This window comes from Cyanistes caeruleus, chromosome 2, assembly GCF_971803275.1.
Source record: "Cyanistes caeruleus chromosome 2, bCyaCae1.hap1.1, whole genome shotgun sequence".
Taxonomy (NCBI): Eukaryota; Metazoa; Chordata; class Aves; order Passeriformes; family Paridae; genus Cyanistes; species Cyanistes caeruleus.
Window position 1 is genome coordinate 12,026,571 of NC_141702.1, and position 21,405 is coordinate 12,047,975.

The 21,405-nt window shown below is 37.2% G+C and overlaps 1 protein-coding gene across 14 annotated transcripts in view; it reads left to right on the plus strand.

Annotated features, from left to right (window-relative positions):
* The window catches only part of CYRIA (CYFIP related Rac1 interactor A), a 56,318-nt gene extending 35,693 nt beyond the window's left edge, over positions 1–20,625 (plus strand). For 5 of the 14 annotated variants that reach the window (XM_086875827.1, XM_086875829.1, XM_086875828.1 and 2 more), the window contains 10 exons: positions 553–632; positions 8,731–8,852; positions 9,763–9,868; positions 10,915–11,051; positions 11,135–11,212; positions 11,487–11,603; positions 11,694–11,773; positions 13,276–13,402; positions 17,297–17,367; positions 18,470–20,625. In XM_086875827.1, the coding sequence (XP_086731953.1) occupies positions 563–632; positions 8,731–8,852; positions 9,763–9,868; positions 10,915–11,051; positions 11,135–11,212; positions 11,487–11,603; positions 11,694–11,773; positions 13,276–13,402; positions 17,297–17,367; positions 18,470–18,533 (972 nt within the window). In that variant the 5' untranslated portion in view covers positions 553–562 and the 3' untranslated portion in view covers positions 18,534–20,625. Of the gene's footprint in view, positions 1–552; positions 633–820; positions 901–7,084; positions 7,130–8,730; positions 8,853–9,762; positions 9,869–10,914; positions 11,052–11,134; positions 11,213–11,486; positions 11,604–11,693; positions 11,774–13,275; positions 13,403–17,276; positions 17,368–18,469 lie in introns of those variants that run through there. The other 9 variants (XM_086875824.1, XM_086875825.1, XM_086875826.1 and 6 more) reach the window with 6 other exon arrangements.
* The last annotated feature ends 780 nt before the right edge of the window (positions 20,626–21,405 follow it).

The following is a 21,405-nucleotide window of genomic DNA, read 5'->3' on the forward strand; positions in this document are numbered from 1 at the left end:
TTTTTCTTTTTTAAGAAAGATAAAGCTTTTTAAAAGATAAAAAGCTTTTTAGCCATCCTTTTTGATATAATTTTATAGTAATATATTATAAAATCTTATTGACCAGAAACAAATAGGTTGTTATCCTTATAATGAGTTATTTTCTTAAAATGACATGGATTTTTGCTGAAGATCTAAAACAAGTGTTGAGATGTCAGTTTTTACTTTTAAATGATATTCAGTAATCTGGAGTCCAGCAATTTAGAGAATTAACAAATAGAGATAGTTCTGGGTTTATTTCTCTTGTTAAGTAAATAAACTAATAAATATCTATTTATAAACTGGGATGTTAACCTGATGTTAAAATTCCAATTTGTTGAACAGAATTATTTTTGTGTTTATCTGAGGTCTTCCTCTTTCTGCATAAATATCACAGAATTGACCATCAAAATGTTTCTCATGGTCCAGAACTTGCTGAAATGTTGAATATATGATGCAGACTGTGTCAAGCCCTTAGCTATAGTATTCTGAGTTTACATGTATAACTGTTTATGATTTTGTTGCATTTACTAGGTTTGCTGGGATGGGTAATCTTCTTAAGGTCCTTACCAGGGAAATTGAAAACTATCCACATTTTTTCCTGGATTTTGAAAGTAAGTTCAAACAACTAAAAGACAATGAGAGAATCTTTTCCCTGACTTAGCAGCAAACTGAGGAAAAACTTTTAAAATCTGAGTGCTTACCGTGTGTGTTTTCCAGCACAACCAATCTGTCCAAGTCCTTGTCTCTAAAATCATTTGTTCACTCAGGACTCCTTTTCTCTTCCTTTTCTATTTTTCAGGAACCAAATGGGAAATCTTTTAAAAGTTCTCACTTGCACAGAGCTTGATCAGGGGCCAAATTTTTTCCTTGACTTTGAAAGTGAGCAAAGCTTCTTGCCTGGCTTGCCTTCTTTGCTTATTATTTCCTAATAAACTGCATGTGCTTATGCATCATAAAGCAATTCAAAAGGGATTTGCAAACAAATCAAATTACACTTCAGTAGCATACTGCTTTCTGATATTTATAAAACCATACAAAATTACTTCATTCTTAGTAGAGAAAGGGACAGAGAGGTAGATATGCAACTAAAACCTTATCTTGGATTAAATTCAAAATATTTATGAGCCTTTGTTAAACTTACACTTACATATGAATGAACTCAACCTCAACTTTCTTTAACAAATCAGGGTTAAAAAAAAAAAAATATGATTCTTCCTTGAATGTAAATATATGTTGGAAATAAAAAGCTGAAAAAAAATAAGTAGTGAGGGTGGAACTATTTTTGCTTGGTTCGGTGATGATCTAGCTGGGTTTATTAATTTCTAAAAAGTAGTGAAATGGTCAAAGTGTACATGCTTGATTGCATCTCTCTTAATTGCATGGTTGTCAGTTGCAGAACAGTGTTACCCATTCCAGTTTTCTTGTCACATCTATATTTGATTCAAAGCTGTTTTTACTTTTGCTGACTACAGCTTCCCTGCATGTACTTCCAGACACTGTCACCAAATCCTTTAATATGGGTTTAATCTGTCTTCACCACATATGTGAAATGTTTTATTATGATCTTCACCACATATATGAAATGTGTTTGAAACACTCACAGTGACATTTTCTCTCTTAATACCTCTATTCTAAAAAAAAAAAATAAGGCAAACAAAAAGTTTTGAGAAAATCCAGTGTTTTAAAAATACTTTCCTTTTGTAGCATGTTTTAAAAGAGCATTTCAGGTGATTAGACACATATTTTGTCATCTTTAAATAGTTTTGTTCTTTAACAATTTATTCCTGAAGTATTTTCTGAAAGAAGTAACTAACATGCTATGAGCGTGTATGTCTCTGTACGCTCGGAAACACTGCTTCAGAAAGTCATTTAAATATATATTTAAGTCTGATGAAATTGTTCAAACATGCTTCCTTAGATGAGAGCTAGACTATATGACTGGAACTGTGCACATACCATAATCTTTTCATCTAGAGTTTAATTACCTCATTATGAAAAATCAGTTTTAAATTATGAAAAAAAAGTTAATTGCTTAGTTTGGGTTTAGGAGAAGCCATGTATCCCTTCTTCTCTGTCTATATAATTTGAAAACTTTACTCTCATCCCAGGATGTCAAACCGCTATCCAAACCACCACTTAATTTTTTGCTACCAAACTTCTGAGGGCCTTGGCAGTGCTCTGTGGCTTTGCCAAGCTATTGTGAAAGCTTTCAACTGCTCTGAGTTTACAGGTTTAATCAGCCCCATTGTCTCCTTGTTGGCAAGAAAGTGTTCCTGACCCAGGCTGCAGGCTTGGCAGGAAACAGATGCTCTGGCAGTGGGAAGCCTTGGTAGAGGTGGTGGTGAGAGAGGGAAATAACGAATTAGTTGCCTTGGCAGTGAAGGTTGTTTTTCTTTCCAAAAGCACGTGGCCAAGGACAGAATGAAGTACCCTCTCCCAGTGGAGGTGCCAGTGGTTAGGGCACACTAGTCAGGCACACCTACCTGGGGAAGAACAAAACTGTCATCTCCAAATTTCAGGGAATTTCATGCATGTAAGTGAAAGTTTAATAATTTTTCTCACCAAATACAGTCCCAGAGGTTTTTAGTGGCACAAAATCTATATTGGCTCAAAGGGATGTGACTAAAAAAAGTGGCTGTGGTTTTATGCTTTGGTGTCCCATAACTGGCCATCGTCCAGTGGAAAAGGACACTCTGAGTGAGTGGACATGGGTCAGATTCTGGCGTGGGCTTGCCGGACTTGTGGCTTTCCATGGCCTGAGCTGTCAGTTCAAGCATATGGGTGAACGTGGTTGTCGCAGTTGGCCATTTAGAGAATGTCAGGTGTGCTGAGCTGGTGTCTTTACTATATTCATTATTTGCATCAGCATCTTGCTTTTTAGTTTCTGTGGGCTTTTTCATTAGATGGTTACAAAAATAAAATAAATCAATTTTAAAAAAAAGTTTTACATCGTCTCCTTTCCCCTACTGTAGTGCAGGTGTCCACATCGTCAGTTGCAATTCTTTTTGACACCTAACATTATTCTCCAATCCAAACTGGAAATCAAGTTTTGTAACTCCACGGTCATACTTAAAACTTGAATCCAGCAGTAATTTCAGTTAATGCTGTATAGCAAAAGGAGTTCTGTTTGCTCCTCAGTACTCATTTTAGAGTTGGGCTGTTACAGAATAACATTCTCCATTCAGGTAGAGAGGCCTTTTCTTTGAGGGGTATTGCAGACTTGCTGCATTCAGCCAAATTACTCTTTTTTAAGATCTACTGAAAAGTTTAAATAAAGAAAAATAATTTCATCCTTCTTAGAAAGTGCACCATATTGCTGTTACACACTTGGATCTTGATGGGGATATTTTTAATCAAGTTGCTAGCTCTTGGGTTTGATTATATACCACTTAATTTACCTTAATTCCTTTTTAGCACTTAGCTTGAAAATAATGTTAGGAAAAGTGAGTGCCTGGCAAGTCTTGTCAGTGGATTTCAGGATTTCATGGCAAATTCTCTTGAAATGGATTTTGTCATTTCGAGAACTGTTTTGTATTTTAAATGTTGACCTTATTTAAACTAGCTGCAGATAAATCACATCTGGGTATTTGAGCTGTTTCTGTACTATCTTAAAATTACTCTTTTTTGCAGAAAATCAATTGTCAAATCACTGCTGCCTTTTTCAGGCAAAGTAAACAAATAATTCCACATGAATTCTTGGAAATAATTTGCAATTATTTGCAATTTGCAATTTGAGGCAGCAATTTATTTTGAATCTAAAAGACTAAAACTTAGAGATTATTTGGAGATGTCCTTAAGTGACACCTACAGTCCCATCGTCTCCACAAATACTTTTTCTAAGACTTTTCTAACCTTAATGTGAGCAGGCTTTTTTTTTTTTTTTTGAACGGTTAGCTAGGTGGATTTCACTTGATCCTAGTTAAATCCCTCTCATCCCCTCCAAGAATCTTAGTTTCTAGGATTCCCCCACATCCCCAGAAAGATTAATGAAATTTTCAGTTATTATTCATGTACGATTAAAAGGGTCTATTATTAGAATGTGTCTAGCAGCAGAGCAACTGCCCACTTTTCACATAATAGGCTATTAATTAATACCCTTGTTGCACAGGCAGCAAGGCTGGGGATATAATCTGGGTCCAGCCTGTGTGAGATTGCACTCAATTCCCGAGCTGTGGGGTGCCCTGAGCCAGAAACCGCAGCTCAGAGAGGTGCAGTTCCATCCCCTGCTCCTCCAAAGAGCTGAGGCTGGGCACTGATCTCCCTGGGACAGCAACCTGCCTGGAGCCAGTATTAACAGTTTAGTGAGCTTCACTTTATTCTAGCTAGTTTAAAATAATGAAATTTAAAAATCTTGTGTAGCCTGGGTAGGGTTCTCTTTCTATCCAATATTGGGGGTTCTTTAATGTATGGAGTGTGGCAGGTTCTGGTACCCTCTAGAGTGCATTACTTTCTGTAGTTATAATGCCTTTGCTCATTTCTGAGTTTTCCCTTTAATTTTGTCCCAGATTGGCATGGAAAAAAATCATTGTCATGGTGACAAATCTGAAATAGGACTTTAGCATTGTGCAGTTAAATATGTATACTGCTCTCTAACTTGCTGGCTGATGGAATTGTTTGCCACATTCAGCAATGGGCATAACAAGAATAGCTGAAAGCAGAGCCCTTGGAAGCACTTGTTTAACTCACTTTCTTCTGCTATGCTGTCGAGGCCAGAAGGGCATGGTATTTTTATGACAAATATGATTCTGCATTCACTGAAATGGAAGAATTAACTAGCCTTAGTGGGAATCTTCTTAACCACCTAAGGGTGGAATAAAGTTCTCAGCTTCTGGTCTGCATTTCATGTTCAGAAAATGTGTGTGAGTTGGAAGTGCTTCGTGTAGTACTGTTCTTAGTACTGTTCATAGTAGTGTTCTTTCTTCATTAAAATTAATTACTGAGATATTGTTACACTTCATTTGATATTAGTAAAGGCATCACATCTTTTCTATATTTAGTCTTGTCCTATGAGTACTAATGTTTTACTTAACTAGAAGTTTCTTTGGTTTTTTTTAACACACATTTGATGAAGGATGAGGTAGATACTGTTAGGAAGGTTTTCTTCCAAACAAATGGCAGGTATTTTACTAAGAAAATAATGATGACCCCACTTCCATGCCCCACCATTCACCTGAAATGCTTCATGCATCCACAGATGAACTGTAGTGGGTCCAGGTCTTCCTCTTGTTCTTTGTGAAGTCTGAAGCTCCATCCAAAACATGGCATGGACCATGTGTAAATGTGAAAGAGAGCATGTGTTCATGGGATGGATGAATTACCATGTCCTGGTTATTTCTGATGGAGCCAATGGAAGTGTATTTTTCTCCAGGGCTAAAATTTTCAAATTTTGCTGGTAGAATCTGTATATGGGGGATTCAAGCGTCATCTGACTCTTGCATTAATTTGATACAGAATTCATGTACTTGTTTGGTTTAGGGTTCACATTAGAAGCATTTGTCCAAAGGGAGGTGAAAGGGTTCTCTATTTTGTCTTACTAAAGACAGAATGCTTTGATTGCTAATCATGAGTATTCTAAAAACTCAGCCTTGAAATGCAGTGAGTCTGGGCATTATGGTAACTTGTTACTGAGAGGGCTTGCATCCACCAGGGGTTAGTCAGTGGAAGTGGATAAATGGGCGCAGGTTCCTGAGGCATGTGCTGGTTTTCTGGAGGTGTGGGGATAAGAGGTGAGCATGGCCATCCAGTGATTCCACTGTGATTCAGGACTGGCATTTTTTAATTCAGGGCAGACAAACAAGCTTCAGTTTCATTGGAATAGCAAGCCAGTTTTAAAAGTCAAAGTCTGTCATGAAGAAGTCTTGATTCCTTTTAGTTTTTGCTATTATTATTATTGTTGTTGTTAGCAGTGAGATGAAATTGTTTTCAAAGTGATCCATTATGGTTATTTTAGCTGACCATTTTTGGCAGGATCTTCTTGTAAAATCCCTTTTGAAACATGGCTATGGCTTACCAGAACATCTCTTTGCATAACTTCTGTTTCATAAATAAATGCATGGGTTTTTTTTTAAAAAAAAAAAAGCCTGAATCATCCTCCCTACCTTTCCTTTTAAGCTAAACACTTCCAACAGAAATATAAGCTGCTTCTGCAAATGCAAGCTAAGCTTGTTGCTCCGGAGCCTTTCTTCAGTTCCCTTTCTTCCCCTCTTTCACACACCTCTGTCTCTTGTTCCTACTTCCCTGGGTCCTGGGATACTACAGAAAGCTCAGTGAGTTTCAAACATTCCTCCTTCCACAAACTTCCAAAAGATGAATTGGGAAATCTTAAAAAAGATTTATAATAAAGAGTGTTGCTGAAGGCCTTTAAGAAGTCCCAAAGTGTTGGGCATTCCATAGCATTTGCATCCCCCTTAAGCACTAGTACTTTTAAAGCAAATAAATTCTAAAAATTAGCATAGAAGCATCTTGTAACCTGTCACTAAAGGACACGAAATGATTCACACAAACACCTCTCAGTGTCAGAACAGGAAAGGGGAAACTTTACTCCTTGACTCCAGTATTTATAGATTCCCAACAATGACCAGGGATTGGATAATTAAGTTACCACCTTCCCAAGCACACTGGTCATGTGAAATGTCCATCAAAAGACATTTCTTAGAAGGAATGTGATAAACAACTTATGTTTATAGAACTGTCATGGGAAAATAAAACTATGGAAACATTATCAGAAGGCTTTAAGTTTCAAGGTGACGGTAACCAACAGGGTTAAACAAGATGCTTCAGGTGACCTGCACGCGCAAATTTTACATTCATGAATGGCACTAACAAGTTATTCTCTTTTGTGTTAGTATTCATTGAAATGTTATTAAGTTATTTAATTACTAAAATGACAATAGTGATTTTTATGTGACTCCTACCTTCCCCTGCTCTGTTGTTGTATGGTATTGTAACTGTTTCTCAGGATCACTGTTTTCCTGGCTAAAGAAGGAAGGGTTTTCTGTTTTGCTTCATTATCACAAGATAGCAAACCTCTCATGGTGTGTACTTGAAATTTCTTGCAGCTTGAGGAAAGAACCAATCTGGAACACTGGAAATTTATTGCAACTGATGGGTCAGTTCAACAGCGATGTCCCAGATGGGATTTTCCTGTGGGGAGACAGTTTTTTCCCTTCAGTGCTTCTTTCCCTCACTTCTTGAAGGATAGTAGAATTTTTTAGTTACATTAAATATTTTGGCTATAAGTCCCAGCTAAGTAAGCCCAGTTTATGTTTATTTCACTTTTTAAATAAGAGAAAGGAAAACTTCCAGAATAAAAGGGAAGTCCAGTCAGTATTATGTGCCCAGTCTTGTGGGACTCATGGTGCCATAGGAATATGGGAAGAGTTGCTTTGAAGCTACGGACATGTAAGTCTCAGCCATTTGTGCCCTGTTCATGCAAGGTCCATCAATAACTTGAAACACTTAAATTATCTGAACCTGAAACATAGTGGAGGGAATGCCTATTTTCCAGACACTCCAGTGTGAACCAATTAATTTGTTTCTAATGGCGACTAGGTAAACGAATCCCATACTGATACATGGGTAGAAAATTCTGTCAGATTTCTTAAGAACAGTGAGATGACTAAATAGAAAAAGTATTTTTACTATTTCTTGTCTGTTAATGTGGAGATGAATACAGTAGCTCATCCTAATCAATGAGTTTTGAGCTGAACTTACCTCCTTGCTTTTAATTCAAACAAGTTGTCTTTAAGTTCTAAGATTACAATTAAATGTAATTTTTTTCTTTCATAAAAATTAGCATTCTATCTTTACAAGCTAATACAAATCTAAGGGGAAAAAATAGTTGTGTCTCTGTAGAAATCTGCTGGGACAACATCATTGTTCCTTCAGTATAGACTGTAATCCCATATGTAGGTCAACCAGTCTTTGACAGTGCCTGTCATCTTTATGTTTTAAAGCAAAAGACAGAAGATCTCTACCTTGTCTAATGTGTCAGTGTTTTGGGGATAACATCACTCCCTGGTGTCACACTGCAGTGTAAATGCCATAGGAAGAGATTTGAATAGGAAAATTGATCTACTTTCAAACATCATTTCTCTAACAATAAAGGTCTACAGGTCACTCACACCCTGAAAACTGATTACTGACAGAGCTGGTTTTATTGTAGTGGCAGGGATGATCCCTGACATACATGAGAAAAAAATGTATTTTTAATAGTACTGTATCTGTGTTCCACAAAAGGAGAAATAAATTACCCTGCTTAAGGAAGCCTGGAGGAACATCCAAGTGGAGCAATATCCCACTGCTCCATCCATTGAAAGGCCTAATTTTATCCCTAAGCTGCAAGAAAAGTGAGCAATTCTTTGTAAATGAGCCATGGAGCTCATGAAAGGGAGGGACTGATGCATTATCCTATTTTCTAATAATATTGCTTTATGATACTGCTGCTCTTTAAAATGCTGCATTTTGAGAAGAGGCATTATGAGCCAGAGCATACAAAAACTGTACTGTTTTTCCTTCCTTGCTATAAAAAGCAGAAGCTTGGATGTTAGCAGAATGGCAGTATAATTGTATATTTGGAAAAAAACTACATCAGAATGGAGTTACACATAGTCAAGCTGGATGTGGTATTGTTAAATAGAACTGAGTAATTTTGCCATTTGTACTGCAGCTTCCTTTTGACTTTATGCATTTTGCTTTTCTCTTTCTTAGATGCACAGCCCACGGATGGAGAAAGGGAGGTCTGGAACCAGATCAGTGCAGTTTTACAGGACTCTGAAAGCATGCTTGCAGACCTTCAGGCTTACAAAGGAGCTGGACAAGAAATTAGAGATGTATGTTTGTTAATGACAGTTCTTTGAAAGCAAAATCTGGCAAAACTCAATGTGTTCCTTGCTTCTGTTCTCTATCTAAGCGCATTCTACAAACTCAAATGAAAGTCTTCTTAAAATTGTGTTTATAAATAGATTATAAAACAGATTATGCATAGCATTCAATATAAAGCTCTAACTTGAAATCATAAAATGATGGCTGTTGGAACCTCTTTCAGGTTTTCTGTTAGTAATAAGTTATTATTTTCACTTCAAGAAACACTATTTCATATACCTTATTTCATGTATCTCATGGAAGAAGTCAAATTTGAGGACATGGAAGAAGTAATACTCAGGTGTCAGAAATACATGATACAGATAATTGTTCTTCTGTGTAAGTGGAATAATGAACCACAGTAAATTATAACTTCATATCCATTTAGAGGTATCTTATTCTGCAAAACTGGTCCTGAAGTACACTTTTGAACTGTAACTTAGAATTCTTCTCAGGTGACCAAAACTTTTCCTGCATCAGATTTGTAGATACTCTTAGTGTGAGCTGTTGGTTACTTAAAAACCTCAACATGGTGAAGATTTCAGAAGCATTAAAACCTTTTAAAAATAGGCTACTTTTACAACCAGTAGTCACACAAAAGGTTATACCTGATGCTTTTACAACAGTTGAGCTCCTAAAAGAGTATGCTAGAACATATTTCTCTATATCAGTGGTTCACTGTAATGAATAATTCTAAATAAGTTACAGGGGGAGAGGGAGGGTGAAAAGGACGGTATTTTTTGGAATTATATACAATGTAATTTCTCTTAATTCTTCTATGTTTTACAATACTTTTTAAAATAATGCAGAAAAATTCCAAACCACCTCTTGTTTTTTATTCATTTATTAGAGGTCTTTACAGTAATATTTTCATTTCAGGCAATACAAAATCCCAATGATATCCAGCTGCAAGAAAAAGCATGGAATTCAGTCTGTCCTCTGGTTGTAAGGCTAAAGCGCTTTTATGAGTTTTCACTCAGATTAGGTGAGCCCTGTTTTACTACATCTGTTTAATAGGATTTTTTATATATAACGAAAGAGGAAGTTTTGTCTTTCCGCAAACTTTTAAAGAGTTTTACAGTTAATATTATTTCTGTTTGATATCAACAGACATTTAACTGCAATTTCATTTATCAAGGTATCTCTTTAATCTTAATTTCATGGTTTGTTAATTTGTCTATATTATCTAAATAGCATGCAAGCAAAAAACATGATAAAACTGAAGTTTTTCTGTGTTTCCTGCCACATTTCTGCACTTCACTGGTCCTCGTTGGACTAAGGCAATTTATTTTTTGTAATTTGGATCCTTTGCAGTTTGAAAAGGATTGTAAGCCAATAATATTTTGAGCCATTTTAAAAGCAGGGATGATGGGGAAAGTGTAGCAATAAACTCTCTCACAGGGTGAAAATCCAAAGTTGGATGCATTGTACACCGATTTTGTCATCCCAACAAACACAAAAGGTGATGCAATTACTCTTTGAATTAGGACCCTGGAATGCAAATATATGTATGAAGTGAGAGGGCTCCTAGTGCAAGGGGATTCTTCTACAACATTTTCTATGTCTTTTCACTTCTTGAGTTACGCTAGCAATTAGAGACACAGAAGCTGTGCATGTAGAAAACAGCTTTATATTCCTATCTCTGTTACTAAAAGTGCCTAAGACTACACTTTTAGTAGCAGAGATTCCAGAATAATCTCTATACTGAGCTGATGGCCAGTTGAGGAAGATGAAAGTGTTGAATATCTGAATGCAAGAAAAATGGTTCCTCTAGAATTTTTGATAGGTATCCCAGATAAAGGGTGACAAAAATGGAAAAAAGTTCAATGATGCAAAATGGAGAGAAAATGGTGGTCTGAAGAGACAGGTGTCTTTAATTAATGTTTCTCACTTCAGAATAGTAAGAAAAAACACTTCTGTTAGGGCTTGTCATGTTTGGAGGGTTTCTTCCCTTCAAATGCAGTGTGTTTAGATTTTTAGTTAAAATTTGATGTGGACTGATTACAATTTGTGCTTCTGATTTTTATTCAGAGAAAGCCCTGCAGAGTTTACTGGAATCCTTGACATGCCCTCCCTACACTCCAACTCAGCACCTGGAACGGGAACAAGCTCTAGCAAAAGAGTTTGCGGAAATCTTACATTTTACTCTTCGTTTTGATGAACTTAAGGTTAATAAAGTCTTTCAATACATGTTGATTTTTGCCATGTATTTTGAACCAAAACTGATTATTTCCTGTTTGTCTTCTGGAAGATGAGAAACCCAGCAATTCAGAATGACTTCAGTTATTACAGGCGGACAATAAGTCGCAACAGAATAAACAACATGCATGTAAGTAAATAAACCCTGATGTGCTGCACACAATGAGGTATTTATTTATCAGGATGCATTTATGCCATTTGTGGTAAAGTTTTTGCTTTGATTCACTAGATGTCATGTTCTCTCTTTCACACCAAGAGTTAATCAGCCGTCTGGATGAAGTGATTAGAGGGGACTATTCAGGCAACAATCTGCTTTCTGACATGAACATGTACTACATCTTTTTCTTGCTGCTGGCAGGATTTTAAAGAGCTTTACTGACTATTTTTCCTCCTGTTTTCATCAGCTAGACATTGAGAATGAAGTGAACAATGAAATGGCCAATAGGATGTCCCTGTTCTATGCAGAAGCCACACCGATGCTGAAAACCCTCAGTAACGCAACAACACATTTTGTATCAGAAGTATGTAAAGGGGGAGAAAGGTCTAACACATTGTTGATTTTAATTTTACAAGACAGTTTACTGAACACTGCTTTTTTCTTACCCTACCAGAACAAAACATTACCAATTGAAAATACAACGGACTGTCTAAGTACTATGGCCAGTGTATGTAAAGTCATGTTGGAAACACCGTAAGTTTTATCTTAAATCTTGGGGGTTTGCATGACAGAATTTGTATTTTAATTAGCCACTTGGGATAACACATTTTTTTCCAAGTGAATTCCTGTATCTTTGCCTTAAGTTGTTATTCCTTTTGTATACAAAGCATGACCTGGTATTAGAAAGCCTTGCCTCCTGTTCTAACCACATTATGATATCTTTCATGAATCAGTGTTGAGTTTTGTTAGCGAGAGCTTACATGGCCATTCTGCATCTCAACAAAAGGTTAAAATACAAGTGTAATAATCTCATACTCTCACAGGCTTCAGTGTCTGTTCCTTGTCTAACCAGAGCCAAAGGCTGACTGCTGCCTCCTGCTTGCCCGTGCTGCTCAATTATTAGCACACAGAGGGTAAGATATTGGCTCTTCCAATCAGTACTTTAGCAAATACACAGGGACTATTTTAAGGGTCATTTAAGCAGATCTTTTTTTGTGTGGAACCATCTTATTCTAGACATGAAAAAATGCAGCCGTATGAATTTTCATACATACAAATGTATTCAGTTGTACAGTTGTGTTTGTATCTGCTGGCATAGATAATAATACCCAGTGGGGTTCTTTATTATTATTTTGGTATGCATTTAGTGGAGCAGATTTTAGGTTAGATGTCTCTTTGACTGGAAAACACATGCAAGATAGAATCAAGGTAGCCTTTCTGCCTATGAGTCATTTGTTCATGGAGCCCTGTAAAGGGTAGACTTCCTGAGTTTGAGTTTGTTCATGAAAATTCTGGAGAAGTGTCTGTGTGGTTGGGACTCATCTCACAATCCTGAGACATCACAAAAGTAGTAATTGAAAAGCAGCCTTATGAGTCAGCTCTTTTTCTGGCAAAAGTAGAGAAAAAAGGTTGTGAGTCATCTAGAAGATTATCTGATATTCAATTCTAATTGTGGGATAATCAAGCATTTTCACATCAAAATTTCTGTAGCCTTTAAATCTGTTCATCTTATGATGCTGTGGAAGAATAAAAGTTGAAGTTATTGTAGGCTGAGGTACTACAATACAGAGAGAGAGAGAGATCACAATGACTATTACTGTCCACCTTGGTGCAGCCCTGAACTTAACTATACCAATGTAGGAATTCAGGCAAAAACAGTAGCTTTCCTTTGAGGTCCCAGCATGTGATGTTTCTGAGATTAAAATGAAGTATGATCAGTGTCCATCATATTTCATGAAGTTTTCTATGAAGCCATTATCACATACATTTTGAGGATCTCAACTGTGCATGGGTATGACAAGAGGTTTACATTAATTCTCTAAATTAGAATTTAGAGCCTAAATTCTTTATGGAATTTAGAGTACCATTCCTCTAAATTGGCATGGGCTTGTGGAATTCACAGATAAAGCCGTACTAATGTGCATCTGCAACCTTAAAATACACTTTTGGTTTAGATAGTATGCACTCATAGTCTGGTTTTTAAAATTGTCTAGTAAAAGGTCTAGAATGTTTATTTCTTTTGTTTTGTTTTCCAGAGAGTACAGGAGTAGATTCACCAGTGAAGAGACCCTTATGTTCTGCATGCGAGTAATGGTGGGAGTTATTATCCTGTATGATCACGTCCATCCTGTGGGAGCTTTCTCAAAGACATCAAAGATTGATGTAAGAGAAGCCTTTCTTTAATACTCTGTAGGTTTGAGAATACTAGTTGGCAGCTCTTTTTCAGCACAAGCTTATGGCTCGGTATAAATAATTTTAATTACTTTTGAATGGCAAAATTTAGAATTTGTCTTCACCTGTGTGCTTTAATGCATCAGTTTGTTTGAAAATAAAATAAGGACCAGCTTTTTTTCTTTTCATTTTCTTCCAGGCACAGATAATATTTTTTCTTGGTTAGCTCTGCTTTCTTGAAAACTGTATAGTTAGGCTAAAATAATATAGTATTACACCTCGCCTGGAATAAGTTCTGTGGTCATCATTTTTTTTTAAATCAGGTAATTTATCAATGCTGAAGTGCTCATTTTTCATAGTAGTTCTCTTGTAAATAAGGAGATGTTCAGTGTTGTCTCTGCTTTGTCTGAGATCTGAAGTGAAGCAGAAGTGAAATGTTACTGTTGTAATGTTGATAATGATCCCTCAGTTTTATCTTTGGCATGGCCAGTCACAGAGAAATCAATTTGATTTTTCCATTTGAGAAATTGCAAGCACACATGGAAAAAGTACTCTTTTTTTTCCCTACATGTTTTTTACAAACCTACATCTCATGCAGCACTTCTTTTCAGCAGAAATAAGCTGTTATTAGTGAAAAAGATGCCAAGTGTTTCCCTTTACAACACAGCCTACTTCAAAAGAAAAGAAAAAAACATGCATTATTGCCATCTATGACACTGGGTCTTCATTAGCATTTTGCATCTGTGGATTCCAGAATTTTGCCACATCTCCTCTTTGACTCTCTACAGAGGGAAAGATTTGTCACAATGAAGTGAATTGATTTGTTCAAGGTCATGAAGCAGATAGAGCCTGGGACTTGAATGCAGATTTCCTGACTGGTAGTTCAGTCTCTTGCCTACAGAGGCAACACAAATGAAATTCTGATAGGACCAAATATACCTTTTGTGTACTTTGTTTCTCACATTTATCCCAAAGCCCTGTAATCTTACAGGAAAGTTAGCTAGATGTAAAGGGGAGGCAGGAGATATATGACTGAATTTTAAAAAAGGAATGCATGATCCCAAATCTTGGTTTGCATAATTAGTTTAGTGATTTTTTATCATTAAAAAAAAAATCTCCTGATGTTTGAGATGATGGGTTTGCTTTACTATGTTAAGCAATTATTTTCTCCAAACTATTCACTTCAGCCATTCAATCTATTTCAAGAGAATTTCAGGGACAGTAGAGTATGTTACCCTTTCCTTAGTCTTTCAAGACTGAAGGCTGTACTTCGAGCTATTAATTACAGTCTCCTAGCTTAGACATCTGTCTTCGTTTGAAAGACAGGTGTCTGCAAGGAAGGTGGGAACCTCCCTTGGAATGGAGAACATGATCCCCTCCCTCAATCATTATGACTGAAATCAAGGGACTTTCAGGCAAAGATATGGGAAAAGGAATAACAGTTCTTTACTAGTAGGTACGTGTATAACAAGGCAAACAAACAACAACAATAGCAGCAATGACTGACAAAAGGGAAAACCAGAGCCCAAAACCTGATACACAGCCTCTTCCTAAGGCAAACAAACAATGGCAGCAATGACTGACGAAAGGGAAAACCAGAGCACAAAACCCAATGAACAGTCTCTTCCCAAGGCAAACAAACAATGGCATCAATGACTGACAGAAGGGAAAACCAGAGCCCAAAACCCGATGAACAGTGTCCCCCTGCTCTGTGAGCGTTCCCCCTCGCTGCAGTCCCGGGCCCGGCCACCAGGGGCGCTGCTGCTCCCGGTGGGCGGGGCAGGTGCTGTGATCCCGCCGCGCCGCCAGGGGGCGCTGTGGCGCGGGCTCGGGGAGCACGCGGTAATGGCGGCCTGGCCCCGACGGTAAGGGATGGGAGAGAGGCTTTGCTGTACAAACCCTGGGGCATCGATCCCGCTGCCCCAACAGGATTCGAGATGGAAAAGGCAGAAATAAACAAAAATGCCGGGGTGGTGGAAGAATTGTGTCAGAAAGTCCGCAGCTGTAGGTGTAACCGCGGGCATCCCGTTGGGTTTTGTGCCGGGGGTGCGGGGCGACAGTGCCACAGAAAAACCGGGCAGTGGCAGAGGAGCGGCCCGGCTCCGAGCAGAACAGGGGAAAGGCGGGCTTGGCATCCCGGGGTTTCCCCTGAGGCACCCCAGCGGATGGAGAAGAGTCCTCTGGTGAGGTGGGGTGTTACTAAGGTCCCAGGGCATCGGCCGCCCTTACGAGCAGAGCCCCACTGACGGTAGAAGAAAGGCAGCAGGAGATGGAACCCTGCAATGGTGACGGATTCTCCCCGCAGCGACCGCAGCCTCTTTCCCTTCAGAATTCCGAGGGCACAAGAGATCTAGGAGCTGCACCCAACCCCTTTTCCGCAGCGCAGTTCTCCTGGTATCGCTAACCTTCCCAGAGAAACCCCCAGGTAAAAAGAGAGAGTAGCCAGCCGCCTCCCTCCCCTGAGCAGCACAACTTCTTTTGTCTGTCTTGAGTACCCGGTCGTTATTGTCTCCTAGCAACACATTTGGGAGAAAATTCCCTGAGAAGAAGAAACAGAAACCAATCCCCAACATTATCCTACTTGTTTTCTTGTTCTCACAGAAATTAAGACAAATTGTTTTATTTTTTATCCCCTTTGACTTGGTCTGGTCTGATCAGATCTGTTTGGGCATGTAAACCTGTACTGAGTGATGTGCATGTAGACTTGAGTTTCTACAGTTTATGAAAAAATACCTGTGTTACTTCAAAACACTGGTGTTAGCCTGAGAATGTCATCTGATCTGCTATTTGCAAAGCTGGTTACACCTTCCGGGTAGAAATGAGCCAGCTGAGCAGTGAACAGTGTTCACTGGGCTGGTCCCTGTCCAGGATGCTGAACTACATTTTCTGACTAATTTTTGCTGGCACATAAATGGACTCTGACTTCAATTGTTTCATCATCCGCTGCTTTAATAAGGCAGAGGTGCTGTTCAGCTTCAAAGAAGATTCTGACACGTAGATTTAGCACTCCAATGTGACTTGGAAAATTAAAGGATTCAAATCTTGACTCAGCCGTGTCTTTATCTGTCATTTTGAATAGGATGGAATTAATCTAGGCTAATTTCTGGATAGCTAGATTAGATGTCTTCATAGCAGTGGGAAGAAATAAGTACTTCTGGGGCATAATTCATTACATATGAAGATACATTCCGAATAGGTCAGAAGAATTCCTTGTTTCTTCTCTTTTGACTAGCTAGGGAGTCTGTACAATGGGTCAAATGAATTCTGTTCCTGCTTTCTCTGCTTCATTTCCCCTTCTGTAAATTTGGACAGAGTTTCAGCCTGTTTTTTACAGTCTCCACAAAGATGTTCATTAAGTGTGGAGTTAAAATCAACATCATGGACTTCTTAGATTAAATTTTAAACCACTAGTTATGAAACAAATCATGAGTTGTCACTGATTAGGTTTGCAACTAAAAACTGAATACTTAAAATTACTTCCTTGTATGCAAACATAAAAATAGAAGTCAAAGATTAAACATCTCTTTTTATAGTTGTTAACAGCAATGACATGGAACTCCCAAAATCTCTTTTTTTCACCTTATATCAGATGATTTTGATTTTTGTGTTTCTTACTTGGAATTGGAGAAGCAGTATACAAGTTAAAATATAGCCATTTGATACATAATTTACTCTCTACAAATGCTTATTAAAGTATATGTTTTCTCCAAAGTTAAGTTTTTGAGATTATTTTTAATAAGTTGTAATGCTTTTATTGTGTCATATAAAGCCACATTAACACTCAGTAAGAAAGTAAACTTGCCTGTATATGGTGAAATTTTTCCTTGTTTTCAGCTAGTGCAATTCATATATTATTGTTCAATAGTGGCATGCTTCTGTTCCCAGATGAAGGGATGCATAAAAGTTTTAAAGGAACAACCACCTGACTCTGTGGAAGGACTCCTGAATGCTCTCAGGTATGTGTGACTCAGTCTTAGAAAATTTCTTTGTTTTTCTCCCCATCTATTATTTAAGATTCTTCACTTTAGAAGATTCATTTAATAAGATTATCCTCTCATGTTTGCCTTCATCACCTGAGGTTTTTTAATATTCTTCCCATTTCATTTCACTTGAATAAACAATAACTATTAATATTATAAGCAGTACATCCTAGCTAAGATTTGCTATACAAAATACCCCAGCATCTAGAACGTTTTGGAAATTGTCAGATTTCTATTTTTCAAACACTAAGTACTTACCTTCTCCCTTTCCATCTTACTAAGACTTTTCTTTTTTTAAATCTTGCTAAATTATACAGCTTCAAGAAAAGCTAAGCATCCTAAATCCCAATCCTTTTTAAGGTGCTGTCTTGGGAAGGAAGACACATGGGGGTCTGACACTTCTCTGAAGCTGAGAAGGAAGTCAGTACCAAAGCTTTCAGAGCTGTTTTGAGTTCTCTAGCTGTTGAATGCTTGGACAGAGGGAGAACTGCACCTCCATATTTGCTTATCATGTCTTTTGAATTAATTGGAGTTAAATCCTACAGGTATCAAGTACATTTCAAACTTATGTTACAGTAAGTCTCCCTATTAGCATAAACAGTGGAGAATGCTTGGGTTTAAACAGAAAAAAAAACACACTAAAGCTCTTCAGTCCTCTCAAAATACTTATGAAAACTGCTTAAAGGCATAGATATGCCAAAAATCAGTCTAGTTCCCTAAGTGGTTTTAATATTTACCATATTTCTTATGTCTTTTCATGATTTTGCTTCTTTTGAAGCTTTTAACAAGAAAAAATAAAAGATAATTTTGACCCAAGATTATGACACTGTCATAGACAGATACCAAACAGGATTTAGCCACAGTTCTCCACCTTCTATTAATAATTTATTGCATAGGGTATTTAGAAGATGAAGAGCACCAGATTCTTAATAGTTAAATTCCAGTGATTGGTAGAGGAACATGTAAACTCCTCCTTTGTGTAACTGAACTGTTCTGATTTCAGAAACAGGCTGAAGTGTTCAGACTTTTCCTATCCCTGTTCATTTTATAAATTATTGTTTTAACTTGTAATTTCTAGGTTCACTACAAAACACCTGAATGATGAATCTACTTCAAAACAAATTCGAGCTATGCTGCAGTAGTACCCAGAGACAAGTAGATGTTTGTATTGATCACAGAAGATGTGTATGTTTACATAATTTAATACAGTTTGATGTTAATACTTGTGTGTATTTACATAACCATTTTCTTCACACTGCTAAAACATACGAATCTCTTCGTAACCTGACTGACTTATATAGTGCAACCTGAGTTTTTTTTCTAGCCTTTATCTTTTGACTTTTAAAATACTTTTTTACTTAGATACTTCAGTTATGACACTTTATCTGTGCATTTTAATCCTTAAACACCTCCTCTGTCGGATAAGTAATAGTGAAGAGAAAATGGAAATCAAACTGAAATGTCAAAGGTACCACAGAAAAGGAACTTTAAAGAAGAAAGTTAATATAAGAGAAAGCAAACTTCATTTGGTATGTTTTAAAGAACATGTGCTCAGTTTTTTTGGTCAGTTTTAAGATCTTGTCAAACTAGTATGAATAGGAGAATACCGGACTGTTCATCACTCTCATAAAATGCATTGTCTTTCCTGTAATAAGTGGAGATCCACCTGATTTTAAGGATTATATTCTGTCTGGCATCCAAAAATGTATTTCAAACAGGTAATTTTACAGTATAACCCATACCTTTCAACAACTGAGGAAATTCATATCCTTTTTCAGATGCAGTATAAATAAACAGAAAATATGCTTGAAGATCATTGTTAGATTTTGAAAACTCTGTATAATTTTATTAGATTTAGAAAGGAAAGGGAAAATACTAATGCCTTGACTTAACTGGAAAAAGTTTGTCAGTGTAAAAAGTTTGTCAGTGTAAATATATCACAGTGAGCATTAACTACCAGACAGCTCTAGCCAGTAAGTAATTTTTTGGGTGATCTAAACTAGTCCACTCTTCTGTAGCAAACTTCCCTGGTGTCAAATCGGCCACATCAGACCAGAGATGGTTTAAATTTAAGAGCTGATCTGTTCTTAGGAGCTCCATTAAGTTCCTGATAGTGTTATTCATTAGATGATTCAGAGTCAACACAAAAATAATTATCAGCTGACTGCTCTTCACTGACTTTTGAGATGTGATACTTCAATAAGTTAAGTTCCTTGCTGAGTTTCTGGTAGATTTTCCAGTTAATGGAATAGAAATACTTTGCCAAAAGCAGCAAAGTGCTCATGCTCTGTTAAGTGTGTCTCCTGGGTGGTCTGCAGTTGCTGTACATATTCTTGCAGAAGTCACGTTCTGAAAATGTGTTTGATTTTGTGTACTTTGCTTGCATGTATGTGTGGAAACTCCAGTGCCTGTGCACAGATTCAGATTTGTATTTGCTTATTCCCATATAGATAAATCAGGGTTTGTGTGCTTTCACTGGAATTTTCATGCAATCTCTTCTAAAAACATTACCTTAAGACTTTGAAGATGCATTTGGTGTGCTGGAACTCGGCTGCACTGTGGCAAACTGTGTCATTGAACTCAGTCTTTAAAAAATACTAATGTCACAAGTTCTCTGGAGTAGGGATTGACTTGAGAGCTTGTTTCTGAGCAGAGCAACCCCTGTGAGGTTTCTTAGACCTGATCAGAAACCGCAGGTGCCAATGTCATGCATGTCCTGATACTGGACAGCACCACGATGTCATCCATCATTCATGTCACACCTCTGCAGCTGCAGCAGGCGGTTGCTATATTGTTGTCGGAGAGTTAGAACTCACTCACATTAGATCTTTTTATTTTTGTGAAAGCAATGACCACACTTTTTTCACAGTAGTAAATCCACTGTTTACAGGCTCCATTTTTAATGGGGGGACATTTAAAAATGTATGTTAGGGAAAATCCTGCTTTGTTCATAGTCACTTCCCATTAGGTAAATTAGGTGGATGACAGGCCATTCTGTTGAGCTTTGGCAACTGAAGTTAATATATGCTTACCTGCATTTTTTTGTCAATGACGTCTTAAATCTTTAAGTAGCCCAGAGGAAAACTATTTGTCACTTGTATAATAAAAATGTAAACCTTAAAACATTCTGTGAGTTGTCATGTGCTGTTTGCTGAAGTTACAGGATTTCTTTGCCTGCTTTGATGTTTTTGTACAGAAGTTTGTTTGAAATAATAAAAAATTTGGTACAGTAAACTTTGGGATTTCCTATATTTAGTGACAGCCTAAACAGGTTGAGAAATACCTCATTTAAAGTTTTGGACCATATAGTAATCTCACCTTTATGTGTCCAGTTTGTAGTTTATTTTAAAAGCGCTTTTTTCACTTGTATGCTACAACAGTATAATCTCACATCACTTAAAAAATCTTGTGTTTTTCTGACATATCTTGGCACTTGTTTGTCATCATGACCAAGGGAAATTGTTGATACTGCTGAGGGCATGAATCACTTGTCGGACTTTTATATCTTCACATTAGTCATCCTGACCTATGGGGGCCATCTCAGGTTGTGTTTATAATCAATAAGGTCACCAGAGGATTATTCATTTAATTGTAAGATAAATTCAAATTAATGGCTTTTGGAAGAAGAGCTATATAGACTAACTCTCAAAGTTATTGATCTCCATTTTGTCAGTGCTTCTTCTTATTTTGTCTCAGTGTTATGTGAGAGTACATTTTTGTGGTATGATACATATTTAAGCCTCATAATGACAGCACTTCAGAATGCACAGAAATGAGTGTGAATAGTTTGATTCAGAAGAGCCCTGAAAGTTTTCCTAGTTTTGTGGTAGAAGGAAATACTATTTTAGGGTTCTATGAATTTGAAAGACTAAGATTTGTCACTTTGAACAATAGAATGTGTTTGAAAGATAGCTTCTGAGATTGCATGTGCTGATCTCTGGTAGATCACATCACACAGATAAATTATCTTACATTTTCCATGTCTGCTAAAATTTACAAACCAACAAGAAGTCC